At 32.7% G+C, this 26,863-nt stretch overlaps 1 protein-coding gene across 1 annotated transcript; it reads right to left on the reverse strand.

Moving 5' to 3' along the window:
• Positions 1-366: 366 nt before the first annotated feature.
• Positions 367-16,653, reverse strand: LOC145686372 (uncharacterized). Its single transcript, XM_081759639.1, has 5 exons — positions 16,499-16,653; positions 9,069-9,131; positions 8,454-8,532; positions 7,859-7,936; positions 367-5,200 (listed from the first exon to the last, which is right to left on the reverse strand). Exon 5 carries the CDS (start codon positions 5,190-5,192, stop codon positions 975-977), a length of 4,218 nt encoding a protein of 1,405 aa, XP_081615765.1. The 5' UTR covers positions 5,193-5,200; positions 7,859-7,936; positions 8,454-8,532; positions 9,069-9,131; positions 16,499-16,653; the 3' UTR covers positions 367-974.
• Positions 16,654-26,863: the final 10,210 nt, after the last annotated feature.

Below are 26,863 nucleotides of genomic sequence, written 5' to 3' on the forward strand. Positions count from 1 at the left end.
GTATTCTTACTTTATCTTATACAGAATACACATACTTTAGTATAATGTACGTAAATAAACTTATATAATAGTATATGAAGCATATGTATTCTTCCTTTATCTTATACAGAATACACATACTTTTTGTATGAAGTACCTTTCTAATTGTATAGGATGCAGAAATTAAAGGCAGGAATATAATTTAAAAAATTTATTGTAAAAATAATAATAAAAATATATATAATAATAAAAAATATGTATATAAAAAGTTTGTATATAATAAAAATGTAAATATAATAAAATAAAAAATGTAAAATATATAATAAAAATTAAAAATTGAATGTATATAATAAAAATAAAAATGTAGATATATATAATAAAAATAAAAATTGTAAAATATAGAACAAGTGTTTGAATATGATATATATATTGTTCTATTGATTGCTTGTACTTGATTAATAAAAATAATTTAATATTTGAAATATACTATTTACAATATAGAAAAAAACTATTTACAATATATAAAAACTTTACATTTTATGAGAAAAAACTATTTACAATATGAAAAATGTATTTACAATATAAACTATTTGCAATATGAAAAAATCTATTAAAAATATATGAAAAGTGTATTTACAAATTTTATATATGAAAAAAAATTATTTACTATATGAAAAGATCTATTTACAAAAAAATTTATAATATATTATTTACAAAAGGAAGGGGCGACTTTGTAGGGGTGCGAAGGCTATGTACTTATTGGTGTTTTGGTAGGCGATGAAAAGTTTGTGAGAAGTTGTTCATGTAACTTAACCGAGAATAAATTCAGCTATAGCATGTTTAAGGACAGGATGTAACATTATCATAATGTTTCCTTTCACATTTACTCATTGAACTATTTACATTTTAAAGCTTTATTTTATTTGAGTGATATTTACAACCCATTCACACACTCATACGTACATTCTTTACGAACCATAAACACGACTAAAACTTTACCCGCAATAACCATATGGTAATGTCCTATAGTCCGTTTCACTGTTATCGTTAAGTCGACGTCTTTTGTTCCCAACTTTTTGATGAGTCTTTGTCTCAGGTCTGGACACAATGATAAACCCTTTTTTACGGGCAATCCTCCCAGGGATGTTTAACACTTTCTTTTCAATTTTTCCGCGAACTAATTTATAGAAATGATCGAAATTTATTTCCTGTAACGCGCGATAGTCTAAAGTGATTCCCCGTATCTTATATACATACTCTACTTTACCCGTCCCAATTTCTTTCATACGGTAGCTATAATTTTTTGGTCCCAAACCTATAAACGCGTTAATTTCCCACCCTTCCGGAACTTCGTCTGTTAGCTCTCCCAGGTAGGATCCCAACGCAAGCTTAGGTTTTTCATTGCGCCGCTGAATAAACATAATACTGTCAGTGTCACAGTATAATGTGTCTTTTGGTCCCACAGTTGTTAACAAATCGTAAAGCTTTAGCCGCGCCCATGATGTAATGAACGCAGCAAGTACAACGTTTGAAAACTTTAACGGTTTATTTTCGTTTTCAACGTTTTTATATGTGACAACAGCATGTTTTTCCCCAATGACTAGAACGCTTTGTACTTCGTACTGCGGTGCCCATAGGTAGCCGTAAAGCTTTTCCGGCGTGTCAACAACCACTGATTGTGACAAATCCGTTCTTTGTCCCCATTTGCCGTAGAGCGAATTGAGGAATAGCTTGGCTATGTACCTCAAGCCAGGGTTCAATCCAATATTATTCTCCATTAACTCTATGCCTTCGTGGGCATAATAATCTGCTATGTATTTTTGTTTGTCTCCTTTGCTTTTGCACCAAGCAGGAAAACCAGAGGCTTCCTGCTTTAATTTCAGGAAGGAATTCACATAGTCATGGAAAAGACTATCTGAATTTCCCTCCTTAGAACCGAGTAGTTCGAATTCCCAAATTTCATTAATATGCAGAATTTTATATCCGTTTTGTAGTGCTCTATGCAGCTCAGGGGTACAATACGTGTCTGTTAAGGCACGTTCGGCATCACTATGTCTGCAATTGTTGACATTACTTTCTTCCATACACGTGCGACATAAGCCAAACATAAGTCTACCGTTACACGTATACGGCAGCACCGGAAAAAAGAGATCTTTGGGGGGCAAAATGGTACATTTAACCAGCCCGTGAATACTTTCCACTTCTGGAAAGTCCGGCCCCTTATGTATTTTAGGCTTCCCTACAGGCATCGGCTTACGAGCCATCACATATGGATATAACGATGTTACATCCAGATACTGAATTGTTTCGTCACTGCTACATTCGTACAATGCATTAAAGCATTCAGTACGACCACCATGAAAACCTTCTTTAGGTGCAAGATGATTGACAAGGTCCTTACACTGAGTTTTGATAAACTCTTGTAATTTTTTGTCGTTTTTCACCATGCTGTCCCATTCACATTCCCATATCTCAACAACATTGAGATTTAATTTTTTTAGGAATGCGGTTTTCGTGATCGTATTTTCATACCGTTCTTGCATTGATGTAGCATGACTAGAGGAACTGTCAAGAGGCTGATCCCGAAGCGTTGTATAACACTTCGGGCACCCGTGGAAGTAACACCCATTAAATTCGTATGCAGTTTTTGTTAGGTTATCAAACCCATCGACCTTATATTTACCAAAAGATCGTTCCAATCCATTCCCAGAATGTTGAATTCTTTTTCCTTCGGTACGTTCCAAATACCGTAACCAATACATTGCTTTTAAGCTTTGCTGGTTACGATGATCGAACCCGAGAGGAGGAATAACTGGAATCGTCTCTTCAGGTAAGTATGTAGACCGATACGTTAGTATAGCCAAACTTGCAATAGTGGACGATGAAATAAAACATTGAATACCGTGAGTTTTTTCCTCGATCAAGTTTGAAAATTTGATGACCGCTTCAGCGAGGATTTTAACATCGTTGCGGCAGTACATTACCATCTCCTTGTGCAAATCATACTGCTCACCACTTAAAGCACGTTCTTGGTGCCAGGTGATTAATTGCTGTCGATCGGAAGAATTCATACTATCAGGATCAAAAAACTTAAGAGCGGGAATCTTACCTACATAATTTTGATTTTCGAACGTATTAAACAAATATGGGAAATATCCCTTTTGTAAATTACCGCGCAAGCCTAAAGTTTTGGGTAATTTTGACAGCTTAATACCCATATAGAGGTAAGTATCCCGGAAAATAATTTTATTACCAAGCCGCATTTCAATAATTTTTTGACCCTGCATAATAAGTGTGGGAGATAAGCAATGTTTCTCTATTAAATTCCTACAACTCAACTGGACATCGTAATTAGAACCATTGTGTGAAAGCACAATGATTTTTTGAAACTTTGGACGAGGCATCAATACGAAATTAATGAACTCGTCGATCGATGAAAAGTCAAACTCACGTTTTCCCTGTTCATTTCCACAAACAAAGCATGGATTATCCAGCTCTGTGTCCTTGCAAGCATGACATATATTCCTGCAAACCACATAGTTAACGCAGTGTTCTTGTTCCTCACATTCATTCTTACGAAGTAACATCGTTTCCACATCAAATACGATATACAGGAATCTATCAACATGTGATTGACTGGACTTCTGAACATAACAAATATGGTCAGCGTCTACATGCTTGTCACAAGACTTACACAAACGCTCACCACATTGATGCTCAGATTTCCTACGACGTAAATTGTACATTTTAGCACACTCGGGACAAAACCGCTTTGTTTCACATAAACTTTTGCCACGTCCAATTACATGCTTATGATTCGTAAAGCATTCATCCGAAGGAAACAATCTATGACAATCATTACACTCCCGTTTAATATCATCACCACATACCTCGTGGTACACTTCGCATGCACTGTACTTAGCACCACATTTATGGTATTGTGCATGATTATATCCCTGTAAACAATGCTTACAATATCCTTGTTTACCCAGCAGAGAGGTAATGCATGTAATTAATTCATAATGACCCTTCTCGTAAAGGATAAGGATTTGTTTTTCTGCTTTTACTCCCGGATAAATTACATTGTACTCCCGGTTCATGGAGTTCCTTTCATATACCACGATTTGGTAGTTGGGTGCCAGGTATTGTTGAAATTTTTTCACATCATCAATAGTACAACCATTTTGATGTTCAATGGTAACATCAACATCATCACACAAATCCCTGGCTTGCTTGAGTAGACGTTCCGGGTGATTTTTTAACTTGTATACCTGCTTACGATTATGTTTGGCCTTTGCCATCCCAAGGATAATACTCTTGGGAAGGCAGTATATGTCTTTGTTTAACGGGATGGTACTTTGTTCATGATGTGTAGTAAGATCAACGTACTTACTAGTGCTACGTGTTTTACCTCTTCCCTTGCGAGGATTTACAGTGTGTATCCTAAAGATTACTGAATCCCCGAAAAGGAAGTGCTCGTTACTATTAAGTACGTTCTCTACTGATCTAAAAAAGGCCTCCGGGTTCAATTCCTTCTTAGGACGCCACGTCATGTATACTGGCTTGTTTATCGTTGAGGCAGAGCTCTCGATAACCATGCCAACATACATGTTATCGTCAACGTCATTTAACGCATGCTCTTGTACATATTTAAAAAGTTTTTCCAAATAAACAACCGGGTCTTCGATTCCTATGTTACGCATGCGCTTAACGGTAATTTCCTTTCCCCGCAAGCCAAAGTATGGATAATGTTTGGTTTTACTACCAATGATGGAAAAATTATCATTTGTTCCAGCACCATACATTTGATTTTCTGGTGCAGAACTAGGACCTGGCAAATTTACAGGTTCACCCATGAACTCAACAGAGTCATCTGCAGTTAAGCCAGAAGTCTTCCCTGTAGATACCAACTCTCTAAATTTTTCACGCGCCAATACCCGGATGTTATCTTGACAAAAGAAGCCCGTACGATATAAATCAACAATATCCTTCGCGGACTTACATTTTGCTAAAATAACAACAGGGTCATGCCCAAAATGCGCCAATAATGCACGTAATAAACGCGCGTATTGCTCGTTATACACACGCACCCCTAATGCGTGACATTGCGTCACCACCTCCCACGTAAAGAAAACTTCTCCGCCATCATCATATCCACGTGATTCCAACATCTGCAACATGACTTTAATTGTGTTGATTCCTTCGTATGCCATCGTTGAATCTAATTTAAACAAACAATTAATTAGTTATTTCACCTTATTATCATACACTATTTTATATCGCACAAATATTTTAATTTACTTTTACGTGTAAACTTTAATTACGGTAACTTTCTAAAAGACTATGTTTACACCTCAAAGTACAAAAACAAACTGAACTATGTTTTCACGTATAAACACTATTCCTTTGATCACGGCCACTTCCAAAAATCTTCTAACTTAGAACCAACGGAGCGATGTTACCTCCACAAATGATTGTAACGAAATGATTTCCAATTGCTTTATGAACTCTATTTATACTTTTCCAGGATTTACACCCGTATTCAATTGTATTCAAAAGAACACGTCCACACGATTGAACTGCTTTCTGTAGAATGACCAATTAATGATTTTGAGCTTCTTATATACACGTAAATAATGTAAATTCCACACGGTTTATAATTTACTATGTATTTTCTCAAAGATACTGTTTTTTATCAGTTAACAACACTTTACGTTAACAACACGAAGAGGCGTCTTTACTGTACAAATTCTTCTACTATACTGACCGCCGCGCGCTTTTCCCGCTCTTATATAGACGCAGATATGGAAAATTCCCAGAATTCCATGCGAAGTTTTCCGAAGATAACTAACTTTATGATATAATCCACTATGTGTTTACCGAAATATAATTGAGTGTTTATTTTACAATAGTTCGGGACCAGCAAATCTAATTATAGTTTTTTGATAACAATGTACCGAAAAGTACAAGTAGAAACGTCTTTACTCTAGCAGTACTTCTTCTATACTGATCCCCCGCGGCTTGCTGCGGTATACTTATACTTTCGGAAATGTAATCTCGTACCCAAATGCATTTAGTTTGTAATCTTGTACCCAAATACACTTACTTTAAAGTCCCGTACCCAGATAATTTAGTTTGTAATCTCGTACACAGACTGATTAATCATGTATCAACGAAAATATTTTCTAAAGTAATAATGCTATTTTACAAACATGTATTATTTAAAGTTATGTGACATTTTCGAAGTTTCCCGAATTTAACCGAATGTTTCCGAATATTTAATTTTCACGGACATTAATATTTTCATATTTGAAAGGTCATCTATGATGCAAACATTTTAAAGAATAAAAATAATATCAAAATAACATTGGCAATAAAAAATCCAAGTAGTAATAAACAAAAACACAATTAAATAAAAATAACATAGTAAACAAAACATATCAAAGAAGAAATAGTTTAGCAAAAATCAATTAAGAAACAAGGTTAAAAAGGTTTAGAACAGTTTATGACCCAAAGCATCAGAACATTATTAGATACCAAAGGTTAAAAGAATATAGATAATTAATCCATATAGGTTAGCAAAACCATATTTAATTAAACCAATTATTAAACAAACGATAGCATAAAAACAGCAGATTTTAAAAGATACTTAATTATTACAGTTTATTTAAAATAGCATTGAAATACTTAATTGTTACAAATTATAGTTAAAAAAATTACGTATGGTTAGAATGAAAGCTCTATTAGTTACAAATCATAGGTAAACACCAATCAACAAAGAAAATTTATTAAATAGGATTAGCAAAAATTAAAATAATTAAATCAGGTTAGGAAAAGCATCATTATTTAAAAGATCAATTACTAAATTTAAAAGACGCATAGTTAGAAAAGCATATTAAATTAACAAACAAAAAAACAGTTAAAATAATTAATTTGATAAATGTTCTACAGTATTCAATGAAATGCATGAACAAAGAAAACTAATATAATCAATAAATATTATTGTGACTATTCAATTTGTAAATTTTGTATTATTGTAACTATTTTTATAATACACTACTAATGAAAGTTCACTTAATTTTATTTTATACTTTAACTGTAAACGTTAATGTCTATTTTTTAAGTGACATTAAATTCTTACAATGCAATTCTTTATATGTTTACATGAAACTCTTTGATTGTAAAATAAATACAAAGTGAAATGTAAAATTGAAAATGCAAAGTGTAAATTTAAAAATGTAAAAGTAAAATTTAAATTAAAAATGCAATTTTCACATGAAACTCTTTGATTGTAAAATAAAAAAAATGCAAAAGTGTAAATTTAAAATTGTAAAAGTAAAATGTAAATTAAAAAATGTAAAAGTAAAATGTAAATTAAAAATGTAAAGATGTAAATTAAAAAATGTAAATGTAAAGGTGTAAATTAAAAATGCAATTTTCACATGAAACTCTTTGATTGTAAAATAAAAAAATGCAGTGTAAATTAAAAATGTAATTTTCACATGAAACTTCTATTGTAAAATGCAAACGCAAAAAATGCAAAGTGTAAATTTAAAAAATGCAAAAGTAAAAATGTAATTTTCACATGAAACTTTTATTGTAAAATGTAATTCATTATATGTTTACATGAAACTCTTTAGTTGCAAAATAAAAATGTTAATGCAAAATATAATTTTAAAAAATTAAATGTTTCAAATGAAAATATATGTTTAGATATAATTTGAATTGCGCACATGTAAAGTTGGTTTAGTCAAAATTTTTTGTCAGTATGTCTTTCATTATGTAAAATTTAATATTGTAGTTTCATTAAGTTAAAATTTTAATTATTTAATGTTCATATACTCTTTGAACTAAAAATTTTAAAGTTTGCAACACTTACCACCGCTGGTTAGATGTCAACAGATTTAACAGGACACGATGTATTAATTTTCGGTGCACTTGTATGCCGCTGTCAACACTGAAACCATAAAAACATTTATTAGTATACAATTTCAGTTCTATATTTATCATTTTGTTACAAAATTAATGCACAGTAAGCTATTTAGTAATCATTTTTTTATCAACTTTCAGTTTAACAATGAGCTTTTTTATTAATTTGGAACTCACATAATGTTCTCTGAGTTTTCTTTAATGAAAACGAACCAATAAATAATTAACATCAAACTAAAATAATAAGTTGCTCCGACTAAAAAGAATACAAATAATTAGTACACTCACATATTGTTCAAACATCCTTAGTATGCTCACACAAAGTGTTCGAGTAATTTATTACGAAATAAATAAATAAAGAGCTTGCACAGCAAACGAGTTTGTGAAACAAACTAGAGAATAAAAAAAGATACAATCCAACAAATTCTTTGTAGGTTCACATTGTAAGTGTTCTGAGCTTCTAATAAAATGATCAAAGTTGAGGAACAAATTAAAGATTATTTAAGAAACATATGTAATGGAATTAATATTGATTGCATACTTACAGGATATTTGCAGGTTTTTTAAATTCCAATTTCTTCAAAGGTCCAAAAGAGAGAAGTCCAATTGATCTGCTGGAGTATCCTAAAACAAAAAGACAATTTTTTACTACTTGAAACAAAGTTTCTTAAGAGTTTGTGAAACAAACGAACGAATAACACCATAGGTGTTCTACAGAGTATACTTTAGCATACGATTTATTTACAGTTTCGCAGCGTAGCTGCTCTGAGCTTGTGTACCAAGCGATCCGTAAAATAAGAAATTATTTACAAGTTCCCAGCGTAGGTGGTCTTACGACTTTCTATAAGAAATTTTTGTAAGTTCACATTTTTAATGTTCGCAATTTTTAAAATATTTTCGAAATTATTTGTAGGTTCACACTATAAGTGTTCGAGTAATTCATTACGAGAGGTTAAATTAATAGAAATCGATCCATAAAATAAGTTGCTCAGAGTAATTTATTAGGAGAATATAAAAAATTAGTACACTCACATATTGTTCAACGAATAAAATAATTGCAGTTCTAAAAGTAATATTGTAAATAATATGAATTATTTATTACATTGCAACAAGGTTGCTCTATTTGAGTAATTTATGACAAATTGGTAAAGAAAAAATACCTTTGGTACTACCTCTGATACTTCTGGTAGTACGTTCTTGAATAAACCACACCAATGGATAACCTAAAACATAACATAATTTGTATTAGATTCGTATACATTATTTATATATATTTACTTTAGAATATCTTATATGCATACACTATATAGTATAGAATACCTTATATAAATATAGTATCTACTATAAATTCTTATATGTATATATATATTTACTATAAAATCTTATATGTATACACTATATATATATCTACCATAAATTCTTATATGCTTACACTATATAGCATAGATTACCTTATATGAATATAGCATCTACTATAGATTCTTATATGTATATAATATGTACTATAAAGTCTTATATGTATATATATTTACTATAGAATATCTTATATGCATACACTATATAGTATAGAATACCTTATATGAATATAGCATCTACTATAAATTCTTTTATGTATATATATATTTACTTTAGAATATCTTATATGCATACACTATATAATATAGATTACCTTATATGAATATAGTATCTACTATAAATTCTTATATGTATATATATATTTACTATAAAATCTTATATGTATACACTATATATATATCTACCATAAATTCTTATATGCTTACACTATATAGCATAGATTACCTTATATGAATATAGCATCTACTATAGATTCTTATATGTATATAATATGTACTATAAAGTCTTATATGTATATATATTTACTATAGAATATCTTATATGCTGACACTATATAACACAGATTAACTTATATGAATATAATATCTATTATAGATTCTTATATGTATATACGAAGTATGTATGTATGTATCTACAATAAAGTCTTATATGTATACACTATGTATATATCTAGTATACATTCTTATATGGTTACACTATATAGTATAGATTACCTTATATGAATATAGTATCTACTAAAATTCAAAAGACCCACCTTCGTGTTAAAGATTACATATATTAAATCTCTTAACAGAAATTTTTCAAGCAGCAAGCTAAAGTATGGACAAGTAGCGACAAGTCTAGTAAAAGTCATATGTAAATATCCAGGCCTAGTATGGGAGAGGTCTAATATAATATGTGTTGTTTCGTAAAAGCATGGTGAATAATATATGTACAACCAAACAGAAACATGAAGTCTTAGTACAAAGGCATAGGACTATATCCAAAAAGCCAAAGAAAACACAAAACAAAAGAAACTCCAACTACCAGGAGACAGAAATACAGAGTATGGTTAAGTTAACTTAGCTGTTCTTAGGAGCATGCGATCCGTAAAAATAAGTTGCTCCGCCTAATTTATTACGAGAGTATAAATAATTGGTAAGTTCAGACTGTAAGTGATCTGAGCTTGCTTAGCAAGCAATCAAATTAACGTTAACAAAGAGTTTGCACAGCAAAGGAACGAATAAATAATTAATATTTCGGAATTAATTCCTCTGAGCTTCTAATAAAGCGATTAAATATAAGGCGAAATATAATCCAATTAAAGTTACAAAATAAAAAGCAAAAGGTAATTAGAGAACATACATAGCACACAAAACAAATAGCCAGGGAGCTATAAAAATAGGAAAGGTATTTGTGTATGACATACCTAGAGAGCAATAAAGAAAAAAAATACAGACGAAAATAGGTACCAAGGAAAAAAAGTAATACTACAACCGGCGAAAAAGGAACAATAGCAAAAACCAAAAGAAAGGAAACACAAATCATGGTTAGGTTAGGTTTAGAAGTTAATCAAATAGAGAAAAAGCAAAGAAAAAGAAACAAAAGATAAAGAACGGAAAAGACAAAGAGAAAAGCAAAACATAAACAAAGTAAACTTTGGTTAGGTTAGGTTTAGAAGATAATAAACCAAATAAATAAATAAAGGAAAACAAAAGACAAATAGTCTAATTGTCAAAGAGGATACAGTTATGTAAATGGCAGTAGGTGGAAAGAGAAAGAAACAAAGTAGGCAGAGAGACAGAGGAAAAACAGGGAGAGAGAGAAAAGGTATAGTTATGTAGATGGGAGTAGGTGAAAAGAGAGAAACAAAGTAGGCGGAGAGACAGAGGAAAAACAGGGAGAGAGAGAGACAGAAGGTATAGTTATGTAGATGGTAGTAGGTGGAAAGAAAGAGAGAAAAACAAAGTAGGCGGAAAAACAGGAAGGGAAATGGAGAAAGAGAAGGTATAGTTATGTAGATGGGAGTAGGTGAAAAGAAAGAAAAAAAACAAAGTAGGCGGAAAACAGGAAGAGAAAGAGAGACAAAAGGTATAGTTATGTAGATGGTAGTAGGTGGAAAGAGAGAGAGAAAAACAAAGTAGGCGGAAAAACAGGAAGGGAGATGGAGAAAGAGAAGGTATAGTTATGTAGATGGGAGTAGGTGAAAAGAAAGAAAAAGAACAAAGTAGGCGGAAAACAGGAAGAGAAAGAGAGACAAAAGGTATAGTTATGTAGATGGTAGTAGGTGGAAAGAGAGAGAGAAAAAAGCATATTTAGGTAGATGGCAGTAGGTGGAGAGAAAAACAAAGTAGGCGGAAGGACAGGAAAAACAAGGGGGAGAAAGGGCGACAGAGTAGGCGAAAGACAGCGAAAAGAAATAGTTGTGTGAATGGTACTAGGTAAAACGAAATGCTAGTTGTTTCATATTCTATCTGGTATTAAAAATGTAAGATAAAACCAAAACCAATAACAGTTCAAGGAATACTAATAAAAAACTGTCTGAAACAAATAATAAGGAAACCATGATAAAAGAAATATTGAAGCTTAATGTGTATAAAAGGGTACGGGTTAACTGAAGCTAAGCTATACAAGGTTAGAAAAAAAGCATCAAAATGTTAAAACTTGTGCATCGTGGTATGAGGATTAAATCAAACTTATTTTATTCTGTACTCTAAGTCTAAAACATGTATTTTGTTTCTGTTAATTTCATTTAGTATTTTTATAATTCACTCACTCACTTAGTTACTTACACACATTTATTTACTCACTCAGTCACTCACTCACTTACTCACTCACACATACTCACTCAGTTACTCATGGGCGCAGTGGTAGAGCGTTCACCTCTGGTGCATGGAGTCCTTGGTTCGCACCAATTATTTCAACATTTTCATGACAAACATTCACTTTGGATTTATTTTTTTTATAAATTGTGGTGGACAAGCAAAGTGTGCGTGGGTTTTCTCCCACTTTCTATATACTTTTAAGAGCTCCCATATTTAGTTCAAACATCTTAGATTGTTCAGAGTTTGTAAAAACAAACGAACGAATAAAATAATCACCGTCTCCTTTAGCCTAACCGGTATAAACGTGGGACTTCATTTTTTCATTCACTCACTCAGTTACACACACACTCACACACACACACACATACACACACACACATTTTTTAACATCGAGCTTAGTATTTTCGAAATTATTTGTAGGTTCACAGGGCAGCTGTTCTTATGAAACTAAAATAAACATAAGTTATTCCAACTATTTTATTAGGAAAGTATAAAAGTAAGAATTGCCCCTTAGTTCCTTGATGGTATGCATTCCAACACTACAACAGTGTTGCACCTTATTGCCTAACCTCCTAGGATAAATCCGTCCTGATATTCTTCACAAATATTCTTATAGGGCACCCTCCCACGTACTGTGTAGTCTCCATGTAACTGTACTCGCTTAAGTAATTTTACAACAAACCAGTAAACCGCCCCACCACTCTTTCTTTCTTATCTTGCGCCGCGGAATTATTTGTAGGTTTACACTCTATTTTAACACGAAGCTTTTAATAAATTAAAATATTCTCACATCTTTTTTAACAGGTAGCTTCTAATCAATTATATATGCTCACATACTGTTCGTATGGGTCATGCATAAGGGTCATATTTTAACAAGGAGCTTTTTAACTTCCCACACCTTATTCGAGTCGAGGTATTAAGAAATACGAAACAATAAAATGTGTTCACATATATTGTTCGAACACTTTATATATATGTGAGGGATTAAAATAAAGGATTCAATAAATAATTTAGAACTTTTCATAGAAAAGAAGAATATGAAAATAAGCGTAGCACGTAAAATTGGTTAGTCCATGATTGAACCGGGATCACAAGTGCATGAGGCAAACGTCTTACTTACTACACCAAAATATGCAAATGTCACTTTGGAGGGAAACGTGGTGAGTCAAATGTGTTCCGCCTAATTGTATCAACGTATGCAAGATCTACATTTATTTTAAATACGATAGTAAATTACTTTTTTCTTATCTACTCTCAAAATTTTGACAAATATAACTATAGAGTCCAAAATGCACAATGTGAATGTTCATAACCTACAATCCTGCTCTCATAACCACAATGATCATTTAGTATGGTATTCCATTCTCAATTAAGTTTATAAATGCTGCAAACTTTCTTCCGAAATTCCTTGTAATTTACTTCTGTCATAAGTTTTAGCGTGTCTTTCGTGAAAAAAAAAAACTTTTACAAACTCCACTTTCTTTAAATTATTTATAGGTTCACAAGCTATGCTTATTCCAAGCTTCTATAAAAAGCGTAGCAATTAAAATTGCACAACAAACAATTTATTTTTCAAGTTCGCAATTTTTAAAATATTTTCGAAACAAGTTTCTCTTTATGAGATTTCATAGAAATCGATCCATAAAATAAGTTGCTCCGAATAATTTATTAAGAGAATACAAATAAGAACAACTTTTCATAGAAAAGGAAAATATAATATAATCAAACAAAAGTAAAAAACAAAAAAAATCTTATCACAGCCTGACCGAGGATCGAACGCGCGACCTTTAGTGCATGAGTCCAGCGCTTTACTTACTAAGCCACGAAACAATGCAATTTCAATCTAACGCTTTTCCAGCTAGCACATGTTTGTACCAAAGTTCAACATTTCAGTATACTAGGCAAATTATATTTTTTTTTGCTTTCAACGTGGTAGTACATTTAATTTTTATGACAAACAAGAAATAATTTTACCGTTCTGACTAATTTTTACAATGTATAGAAGAAATATTAACTGTGTTTGCTCCTAATTTTATTTATTTGTACAAAATGTCTACCAACATGCAATGGCAAAATATATTTTGTTCATTCAAAATGCTTTGCATTATGGTCAAATAATTATAAGTAAAACTATAATTTGTACAAGTACCTGTAATAAATCAAAATTTGTTCAACTAGTTTATTACAAGGAAGTTAAGATCTTGGCAATGAAATCTCATCTTCAAAGCAAATATCTCAACGAACACTCAAAACCTAAATTCCGTAAAATTGATTAGGACTATTACAAGAAACGTATTAAATACTAAAATAACGTGCGGTTTTACCGAGGAAAGTTCAAATTTATACTTTAGGGCAGGGCAAAGCGTTCACCGTTGGTGCTGCCCTACAATTGCATTTCAATATATCCAATAAACAAGCTATCCTAACCACTAGGACGATTTCAAATCTAACTGACTCCTAAATCAATTCAAATTGTTCTTACGGGCTGTAACAAATAAACATTAATCCTATACAAAACCCTGTAGGTTTTGTTTTCAAAGCAATAATTTAAGTCTTAGTTCATCTTATTATTCATTATATTATGCGTGTTCTTACCACATTCTTTATAACTTAATGCCAAATATTCTACGGGATCCCCAGGTCATAAAATAATTACTAGTTTCTCTAAGAAGCTATGCTTCTTCATGGATTCTCCCACCCACATTTTTATTTCATCAAACTTCCTATAAAATTGTTTCTGTAAATAATTAGTATGCTTTTGAAATGAACTAAAACGCAAAAGGTACAGATTAATTAGCTAGTAAGAAGTTCTCTACTAATACAAGTCATTAAACTTAAAATAGGCTAAAATCTTATCTCTATTGCCCAGTTTTTCGCAAACAAAAGCAATATTCAGCAATCCGTGTTCACGGCATAATATTTTTATTAAACTTTAAAATTAATCCTGTTCCCTTAAAGAAACTGTCTACATGCCGGATTCAATATACAGTAATTTTCTGAAACTAGCAAAACTCCATAAAAATTGAAATGTCCTAAAACAAATCTACGCCTACCATCACTTAAAACTCAAATTTAAATTGTTCTTAAAATCTGTCATAGGCGATAAACGCCGGAACAAGTTATAGGTACCAAAAAAAATCCCTAGAAACCTATTTCTTGCTAAAGTAATTGGTTTAATTAGCCATCGCTCTGTTCGCAATATTACAATAAAACGTATTAATTTAAACGTAATCCTACCACAATGTAAAATCCTTTATGGTTTCTAGAAATTAAAAAAAACTTTACGGAGGTCTTGTAACTGTTTTCTACACTTAGTTATTACTTTAGTTCATAGGTGGCAGTAAACGCGTTGTTCACGACCCATGCTTTGTCTAACTGCTCTAACTATGTAAGTCAAAATAATGCCTCAAAAATATATTACTGCTTTGTTTCATAGCCACAAAATTAATACTAATAAACATACGCTATTTCAACTAGGTATATGAAATCATGTGGCCTATAATTTCTGTATAAATCCTAATGTACTACAATAATTTAATAGATTCACATTTTAAATAAGATAGCATCACAAAATCTAATTTTCTCTAATTCTGCCTTCCCAAGCTATCCGTATTAAATTAATCTACAGTAAAACATTGTTCATTCTCATCAACCAAATTCGTTTAAATTAAGACTAGTAGTTCAATTCGTATTGTAAGCAACTCAATAATAAGCTTTGTTACTCAAGAAAACATTAAAATATGTAATAGTATTTCATAAAACTGCCCAAAAGTAAATATATTTCCCCCTCTGCCTAAAATACGTACACGTCACCTATAAGCTACGTGTTTAATTTCCGGATGAAAAGTGTATAACCCTAACCACAGTTTTCCACGTTTTTACAACAAACAAATGTCAAAGTTCAGGCCACTTTCTTCCAATTTAAAAAAAAGCCTAAAATCTAAATTCATATCCATTAAGCTACCATTAAAATTTTCTTATTAGTTAAAGCTCTTCCGTGGGTAGGCGGTGGTGTAAAAAAAACCGGTTAATTCCTCCAGTTTATGTGGCCTACATTAATCTATAAGTTCATATCTCAAATAGCCTTGGTGAAAAAAAAGTTCTAAATTTACAATCAATTACATTATAGGCCTCTAGTTCCATTCCCAAGGCAAACTTCTATATTTCCACATTTAATGTTAAGCAAAAATATCACGAGCCTCAATAATAGACAGTACATTAAACTAAAATTCAACTCAACTCTGTCTAAAATAATAACATCCGATTCTGTCTATTCAATAATATTTATGAATACAAATCTAGATTCAAACAAAAAAAATAATATACGCGTGTATATTATTAGTACTCAAATTTACTCCAAACAAAACGCATAATTTCAATAATGCATCTAAAATTGTTTAAATATAAAATAAAAATCAAATTAAACTTACCAATACAATTATAAATCAGCGTACAAATATTAACGAGATGCACTATTCACACTACACAATAGCAAAATCAGCAGTTAAAAATCTTCTGATGTTCCCTCTCCAAAATCTTAATTCAAAAGAGGGCAGAATATCGTTGTACTAAAAGTCTATGCCCTCCCTCAAAGAGGGGGAGAAGATGATGCAGTCATGCTTCCTCATTGTCACATGTGCATACGTTGCCAAATGAATTATTTTAGTGACCTCTATCTTCTTACTCATCCTAAGTAGGCTACGGTCTTCACTCATCAAAACCAAACAATTAAATGACAAATTGGCAACACCGATGAGGTCATTCAGTTGTTTTCCGTATGCAATGGAAAATTTCCTCCGTGTCTGAGGGAGTAAAGTATAATTTACATAAATAAGATAAACGTGGTCTGGCGTTGGTTTTACTTCCTTTAACTCGTGACTCATAATCTAAATGATTTCATCTTCTGTCCGTGAAGTCACCGAGTGCTTTTTGTCTTGAAACACTGGTTTCAATAAATAAAACAATAGTTTCTTCTTTAATAGGGCAAGTTTATAATTCAACTTTCATTATTATTATAATTCAATCACTAAAATATATTTAATCTGTTTCAGTAAAATGTACACCTTGTGGAAACATATGTGGTTCTCTGTAAATCACAGTGTTAAAATATTCTCAATAGTTCTCCATTGGCAAGCAATTAGTGTACACCGCCTTTGGCGTGGGTGATTCGGGTTCAATTTTCAATGCGGGTCATATGGTTCGGGCCTACATTAAGCTGTAGGTTTATGTCTCAAATAGCCTTGGTGTTAAAAGAAGCGCTAAATTCACAATCATATACATTTTTAATGTGGAAACCCTAATTCAATTCCCTGCGGGAGCTCATATTGTATGTCAATCAGTAGGTCCACGTCTTATATAGCATTGGTGGTAAACTCAAAATCAATTCAAACTTAATCGTTAGCCTACGTCTCAAAGTTCCCATTAACAGGTTTATGTCTTATATAGCCTCTTTGTTTAAAAAAGCGCTAAATTCACAATCATATACATTTTTAATGTGGAAACCCTAATTCAATTCCCTGCGGGAGCTCATATTGTATGTCAATCAGTAGGTCCACGTCTTATATAGCATTGGTGGTAAACTCAAAATCAATTCAAACTTAATCGTTAGCCTACGTCTCAAAGTTCCCATTAACAGGTTTATGTCTTATATAGCCTCTTTGTTTAAACTCAAATAAGCACAGCTCAAGTCCAATCCACGGGGGGCTCATTTATTTAAAAGTAATGTTCAATTTTCAAAATGTACATCTGCTCAAATATTTTATAGTAGAACGTATAATTTAATCGCTAGGGAAATTACTCGCTAACGTTCTTGCCTTGAATGCAAGGGGTCCCGGGTTAAATTCATGGTGGGGCAGTCGGTCAAATGTAAAACATTTTTATGTCCTAAATAAATTTTTCTTGGTCCAGACAAATGTCTGTATAGTATCTATGCCCCCTTCCCATAATAGTGTGCTTGCCCTGGTCCATAAAGCCAAATTTAACTAGTAATATCATAAAACATAACAATACTAATGCCATATGCCTTCCGCAATATTAGTATTGTACCTTAAATATTATTCATTAATACGTAATCAATTTAAAATACGTCTAGTGTCTTATAATCTAAAATAATTATTAGTTACACCTATCCGTGTGCATTTCTAGACGTAATACACAAAATCATATGGAAGTTTATAAATTTCAACTTAGCTGTCTCTAAATAAGAATGTATGGTCTCTTCAATTTTTAACAAAGGAATATCAATCAATAATACAAGTGTATTTCTGTAGTTCATAACATCAAATCATATATGGCCATTAAAATTAAATTTCGCTTATTCAAACTTAACAAATGACCACGTAGTTTAAGCTGTTACCGCTAGATGGATCTATGATAGTAAAGCATTTTCAAACATAACAAATAGCGTTACAGGTCTTTTTTCATTACTGCCAAAGAAACAGTTGTATTCGTCAGCTACACGGTAGCTAAACGGTAAGATGCTGGATCAGTAATGCAAGGGTTGTGAGTTCAAAACGCGTCCGTGGCAACGAATATTATTTTTATATAATTTAATGCTATAATCGTTACTAATAATAATAATAATAATAATAATAATAATAATAATAATAATAATAATAATAATAATAATAAGTCAATGTAAATCAATACATAGTTCCAAATAGCATACGTGCGTTACGTATAGTCCTTAAAGCTAACCAAAGCGGAAAAAATACCATAATTGTCCATTGCTGAGCAAATGTCAGGTAACAGGTATACAAAGTGAATGGGTAAAAAAGTAAAAAAAAAACTCGCACCATGGTCAAACAGTAATAATACCTGCAAAATCTAACGTTCTGTGCATCGTAAGTGCTGTGCGGCAAATATACAAACCAAATGGGCGGAAACTTGCACCACGGTCAAACAATAATGGCGCTATCAAAGCTACCGTTCAATGCAGCGCAAATGTCGGGCGGGCGGCAAATATACAAAGCGGGCGGCGCGACGGTAATGGCGCCAGCGCAAAGGTCACACATACGTGATAAATAAAAAACAATCAGTGCTTCTGAGCACTGTTAAAAAATAAATAAAACTTCCTATTGCTTAATAAAAAATAAACAGGGCTTTCTGTTGACTGATAAAAAATAAATAGGTGTTCCTGTGGACTGATAAAAAAAAACAAATAGGAGTTTTTTATGGACTGGAAAAAATAAACAGGGCTTTCTGTGGACTGATAAAAAATAAACAGGACTTTCTGTGGGCTAATAAAAAACGAATAGGGGTTTTTGTACAGTAATAAAAAATGAATTGTGTTTATTTAATGAAAAATCAGGTGAATTATGGGTAAATTATGTCATTATCGGGTCACAAACAGGTAAAAAAGTCCCTCTAACTGTATAAAAAGTATCAAAAGCACGTATATACCTGTATACCTGTTCCAAGGATTAAAAAAGGCGAGGCGACAATTTACTGCAATACTACTTGCTAGCCACTAGACCAGGGGGGGTGGAGTTGGTATTGTTTATAGCGGGCCATATTCTTTGTGAACTTTTCCTAGGTAATGGATTTCTTTTTGAAAATGGGTTTAAAACAGGGGCGTCATTTAGGGAGGGCAGGGAGGGGCATTTGCCCCCCGTGAGTTTGAGATGTATATAGATTTTGTCATTAGAATAGTAGTAAATCAGTGAAAAACGCGAAATTTTACTTATATCAAGAGGTCTTGCCCCCCCCCCAAAGCAAAATCTGAAATGACGCTCCTGGTTTAAACTATTAAAAACACTATGATAAAATGTAAAATATAGGCTACTACTAGGGGAAGGGCGCCAAAAAGTCACTTTGCCCGTGTGAAAATTTGGCCTGCTCCGCCCCTGCGTACTTTCTGTATATTTTTTGGCCTTGCAGCTTGTGCGGTCCCCACGCCACATTGTTGCGGGGGCGCTATTTACGCCTACCCTTCGAACGTAATTCAATAACTGTTTAAGAAATTCTACCATCAGCGTAAAAACGGGAATATATTTTTCTAATAATCCCATAGAACTTTCACTCAGAATGCCAGATGCAATTTTTCAGAGTGGGCTCTGGCTAAGTAGAAGGAAGATCTGTTTCCTAAGTAAGTTCCTTTCAGAAAGTTTGCTATTTCTTTAACAGTGATGTAAATAAATATACTTATCGTTATTAGCTCGACACCAAACCATCCTGGACAAATCCCTCTAGAACAATGATCGGCAAAAGTTATTCTGCATAATTTTATAAGCGACTCAAGGGTGAAACACTTGTTAACGAAAGCAATGTTGTGTATATACTGCCTTGTTTCTGACAAAATATAAAGTCTTTTGTAATCTTTAGACACTTTTCCTATTCTTTTTGTCACCCTTGGTTGTGTAGGGAAGCCTCGAACAAATAAAGAAGAGGTAATATTACAGATAAGGGGCGCTATAAATATATTAGGTATTTCTTTTGTTATCTAACCATAACGGCCTAGGGTCGTCTTCAGTAGAATAAAAAATGCTACGTGATATTACATTCACGAAGGAGGAAAGGATGCTCTAAATATATTTCTTATTCATTTTGTCTACCCTGCTTCTCAGAAATTATATACCTTCTGTTGGAGGGTGCTGAAAAGAGAGGAGGGGAAATAAAACGTCGTGCCCCCTCAAACATTTTAAATTTTGTGACGTGGTTGCTCAAATTATTACTAAAGAAAGCACTTTAAACTAAGACGTGTAAAGTTACAACATTATGTAAGGGTGGCATATTCATTAATAATAATAATAATAATAATAATAATAATAATAATAATAATAATAATAATAATAATAATAATGATAATAATAATAAATATGAATGTCTTTGGAGAGCCGAAATTATGTGAGACGAACAATGATATGTAGAGGTTTAAGATGGGTGGTCATAGAGGAGGAAAAACCAGGATTTTTCTATCTCTGACTCTCTAACGTTAAGATTATGTGCTGAAGGTAAGAAGCATCATCATTCTACAATAGGTTGCTTTTACGTAGAATATCTATTACTTGAGTTCTCCTCCTTCGGGCAACTTTGCTTATGTAGTAAATTCAAAACAATTTCAATTTAAGACAAATATTTATAGAGAAAATTAAACATTTAATAGGGAAATCTGTTATCAAAATATCCAAACACGTAGATAGAAGACTATGTAGTGAGAAACATTGTGAAACTATAAAATTCTCCAAATTAGAATTAACATTTACTGGAAAACATTCGTTATACATCAGTGAGCACAGGGGAAATAATTACGAATCTGTTTGCAAACAAAAATTAGAGACACTAATGCAAATGCGACGATATTTTCTCTCTCTCTCTCTTTTTTTTTTTTTTTTTTTGGTATCGTCATGAGTTTTACACATATGTTACAATTTGATTCTTTCCCAAATAAAAAATAAATAAAATAACCTTAGTGATAAAAATGACAACAGTACTTCCACGGGATTCGAACAGTCTACCTTCGGTATACAAACTCGTTGCTTTACCTAACTGAGCTATGTGCTCTCTTACGTAAGCTGAACCTGTTCTACAGTAAAGACAATTTTTCATTACGATTGGGCTAACAATTCGTCTTTTTCCATAGGTAATTTCCACTATTTGCACTATCTATACGTTAATACTTAGCATAGATTCATATATTTGGAGTTCGCTGATAATGCATATAATAAGACATACTAGAAATATTTCGTTAAAATTTTCGTTTGTAGATCTAATCCACGCTTCTCTCAATGACATAGATGTCGCTGCTTCGTGTTGAACTGCAGAATTCCCTCGCGTTCTTGAAAATTTCCCACTTTAGCAGAGTTGGTAATTCTCGAGATTTCTGTCGATTTAATGTTTTTTGCTTCTAATTTCTTTATTTTAAGCTAATATCTAACACAAATATTAAAAACGGGTTTGTTATTAACCTGTCCTGCTGGGGAAACCTTCCGAAATTTCGAACATATAAAGAAAACGGAGATATTTTCAAAAAACTTCAAAATAAAGAGACGCGTCATTTATTTTGCTCATGGTAGTACATACTAGTTGTAAAAAGATATGCAACATTGGAACTCCGGTGCGTAAACTTGTATTTACTCTAAACAATTACATCATTCATGTATTCGTTACCATTCGTTAATGTATTTGTTCAATCTGATACTTTAGTCGCCATACCAGAAATCATTTTTATCTCATTTCATGTGAAAAAACAAAATTACTAACTATGATTAGAAAAGCGCATGAAACAAAACTTGAGACTACCTTGTCTCGAAAATGTGTCGTTAAAGTAGGATAACAAAAAAAAAAAAAAAAAAAAAAAAAACTTGATCTTCAGGTACCTTCATAACTAGGGAGACTGAAACCAGAGAGAAAAACCTAAAAGTGTAGAGCAAAATAGTTCAATTACCATTATACATACTTCTGAGTTAATTTGTCTCCTTGAGTAGTGAAGGTCTTCCTTTAATGCAACTCTGAACTCTTCACAAGTCATTTGTACATTGAATTTTACTCTCGTAATTTGTTCTAATATCGACACTAACATCTGACATCAGTAATTTTTAATGACACTAAAGAATCTCTTACACTTCACATTTGTTCCAGGTAAACTGAAAACAAATTCAATGAGTGACACAATTACTTTCGAATTAGATCCTGCCTGCATTAAATCTTCATACGCTGTCCTTCATCTATCCAAGAGTGACTCTTTTCTTCCCCATCCATTAAAATGTTTCTCAATACATTTTGATACTGCGCACTATGTGTCAAAAATTTTATCATTAAATCGTTATGAAATATATGAACTTCTTACTTGTTTGAGAAAGGCTTCAAAATCGTCACAGGAAAGCTTAGTGTAAAGAAAAAGATTTTATTAACAACTACTAAAATCTATGACTTTCTGGCCTAAGTACGGTGGCAAGAATGAAATATTAAGCTAACGTTTCTGTTAAGGAGATTCAATTATCCCTATGTCAAATCATTTTGATGTAAGACAGAAGACGAGTATGAAACAACCATTTTGGTAAGAATGAAGAATATAGAATATTGGAATCACCAAAAGAAAAAAAAAGTAAATAGAAAAAAGTACTCCTAAAAAAGAATACATCTGGTCAATCTGGTCACACTATAAAAGTAATATCTTGTTCAAAGTCTAGTCTCATATCTTGCTTTATGTCTAGTCTCATCTCCACAGTAATATTTTTCCACATCGTCACGAAAAGTTTTTTTCTTTTTTATGATATGGGCTAGTTTGGAGGGTTAATTATGCAATTTCGGTTATTTTTACGTCCTTAGAGGCTATTTACACCGATTTTTGAACTAAAAAGTAACCAGATTTAGTGATATTTACCCATAATGCACCTGGATTTTACTGTATACTGTAAGAAGTTTACTGTTTACTTTCATAACACAAAGATACCTGGGTCGTTTGAAAAGCTCTCGAAATGTTAATGATTTATCTGTGAAAAAAATTTGTTAGTTTTCAACACAATCATAAACTTGGTCTAAAGATATTCTAACGCATTTCTTTCATCGTGAAAACCAGTTTACTCTAGGTCTACAAGAATACTATTATGTCTAAATTGATGCTTTAAAGTCTTCGTAGGAAGAAGGTAAAAATTATTGATGGTGGATTATGAATGAGAAGGATATCTATTATACCACCAAATGATACTATAGTTTTCTACCAGACTTCACACATATGTCTTTATTTGAAGGTAGAGAACAGGGTGTTTTATTTTAACTGATACTCTGTTTCTTGAGTGCAGGAGTGTACTTCTTTTTAAGTATCAATAGTCGTGGTACACTCCGCGTCAAAAAAATTGCGACAGCTAATGCCGTGCAGTTAGGCCACCCAATATACACCTTCTTATCACATAATCGTGTCAGGTAAAGAGACCCCCTCTCTCTCCTCCTTTCTTCTCTCCCATACTAAAATTAGCTAACAACATGAGCACAACCCTAATGCTCAAACTACCCATGTATTAGTTTCGATAAAATGAAATAACAAAATCGAGACGAAACAAGATTCTTAAGTTGATGTAGGGAGAAACTGAAACACACACAATGAAAAATTGAAACCAATGCATGTCTATTACAGAGAGATTTAGAAATGAGGCAGAGAGAAAGAGAGATTGAGAAAAGAGGAGAGAAGAAGGAAACGAAAAGGGAAAACAGATAAAAATGTGGAATTCAAACGTAGTGAGAAAAGAACCTAACATTATAAAGTTCCATTTTCAGAAATCCAACAGTAATATAGGAATAACATATATTTTTTCAGCATATTTTTTCAGCACTATTCGAAGATATAGAGGATGCTTTAAACATTCATTAAGTCACTTTCATAAAGGATAGTATACTCAATTTCCAGTAGAACTGTAGATTTCCGAGACACGTCTAGAATAATGTCAAAAGTTTAACACACATGCTTTGTTTTCCCGTGGTTCGATTGCAAATTCGGTAGTGTTCATTGAACTTACTGATCCAAAATACATTCTAATAAACCCAGTTGGTCATATCCTCCATTTCAGAGTACTAATGCAAATTGAACAGAAAAAAACGAAAAGAGAAAGAAAGAAAGAAAGAAAGAAAGAGAAAGTTCAATGAGTGTTATTTTATTGCTAACGCTAAAGTGATACTATCAGAAATACCCTATATTAAAAGTCCAAACTGTATCGTAATGAAAAGTTACAAATGTTCGAAAGGAAAAGTTTATGTTCCTAATAGATGTAGCATGTTTCAAATTTCAACGTGAATAAAACACATTGAATTACAGGATGGAAACAAATTTTGTGTCGAAATAGTATAAATAAAATTTTGTTTTCAAATAACCAAAGAGGTTACCATTTTCTAACCTTTTCCAAAGATTTATCTGTTCCGAACATCCAGCATTGATTTCCTCTCTTCCGGATATAGCCTAATTTGCACAGATAGAATGAACAGGCTAGAGCTCAAACGGATGATCGTGTCAGTCGGATGATGTTGGTTAGGTTATAAACCACCACTGGATCGAGGATTCAAACCCGTAGTGACCCGGTAATTCGGCTGAGACTCAGTAACCCACAGGATAAAAAAAGATTTCTCTTATTACCTTGCGTTTAAACAGTATTTCTGTCAGAGATGACCAGGACTGGAGATGTTATCCCCAGAGCACGAAAACACGATGCCGTAGTTCCCAGCTAATTCGATTTTCCAGACCAAGTATATCGTTCTCTTGCTCCGTTTTAACTTTGGAACACGCACACTCACATGAAGTGCGTGTGTGTGAGAGAGGGAGAGGAGGGGGAAGTGAAAGATGCAAAAACAGGATAAGGAAACGTCAAGAAAGAGAGAGGGGGGGACGAATATAAATATGAAAATACTTATCATTGCAGTTTATGATGTAGAACGCACACAGTATTTACTTGAATTATCGCCAGTGATGCCTTGTAAGTTCCTCAACAGAAGATGAATCTCTGTTTGCAGCCATTATTTTATGCGAAAAAATCACTACCTGATGGGGAATCAAACCAAGATTTTCCATGTGGAAGTCTAGCACTTTACCACTACACCACCGTTTGGTTTACCCAAATTTTGTTTAACAAATGGTGTAGTGTTTCTTTCTGAGAACGATAACACGAAAAGTGTATACTGTAGATCAATGATCTGTTTGGAATGTCCTGGTAGTTCTCTTGCCCTTTCCCAACCAAGAGATAGGTGTATAGCAAACCAATCTTTATATAACAGCTTATGTACGCAAATTTATTTTCGTTGACTTCTTTTAAATTTGTACTTTTGTTTGTTATTCTTGTTTTCTCTGCTAACACAAGATAATGATCTGTGTGTGTGTGTAAAAAAATTAAGATTTTTAAATTGGTTTGTTATTGTTTCTTTAAGTTTCGTATACCTTATCAGTACTTAGCACGTACGACGCTGCCTACAGTTTGCATTCAACATTAATTAGCATAGGTCAGTGTCTTTTAAATATTAATTTGTTCTAACATTTCGTACTTTTGAACATCTGCATTTTTTAAAACCTGCACACGCACAATTTATGCATGGTCACTCCAACCGCATTAGGAACTAAAAATTGATTTTCTGAGAGCTATCTCTTAAGCAAATACTTTTTTTGATCAAGTTGTAATGTATTGGTAAAATCTGTGGCATAATGATGTGCTCAAGCATATCTACCTAGGTATATCATGCCGGTAATGGTATCTTCTGCGACAAAAATGTGTCCAACAGTCATGTTATGCAGGTCATAAAACATATTCGATTTGAACTATCACGAAATTGTTTCATAACACATTCAGCTTTCTCAAACGCCAAATCTTAATCTTGTACGCGTCCGCAAGTACAATTGTGTGGAATATAGCCTTATTCGATAATATTACGGCACTGGGCGCTACCTTATGGGCCAATACATTTAGCACCTGATCGTATCTAATACGGGTCTTCGGTCGGCCAATGGTACATTGATAAGGTACTGGATCCTGCCCTGCATGGAAATTTCTTTCTTTCTATAACGCGCGACCGCAAGACCCAACGCTCTACCCCATGTAAACTACTTCCTTGACTAGTGCGTTCACCTGATCTTTCGACAATTTAATACAACTGATCCATGGCTTTATTATCCTTCTACACCAGAGACTATCTTCCCCAGCTACAGTTGATGAGGTTCGGTAACGTGTCGCAGACGCATCCCAGATCTCATTCTCTTTATACTACGTTGTATCACAGTCATTCTACATGGTCATGCTAGATCCACATGTTACTGACCTCTGAACTTCATGGTAGGTTCAGGACGTTATTCAAACTAGTGTATAGATTATTTCAAATGTATA

This window comes from Thermobia domestica, chromosome 5 (assembly GCF_964235325.1).
Source record: "Thermobia domestica chromosome 5, izTheDome1.hap1.1, whole genome shotgun sequence".
Lineage (NCBI taxonomy): Eukaryota > Metazoa > Arthropoda > Insecta > Zygentoma > Lepismatidae > Thermobia > Thermobia domestica.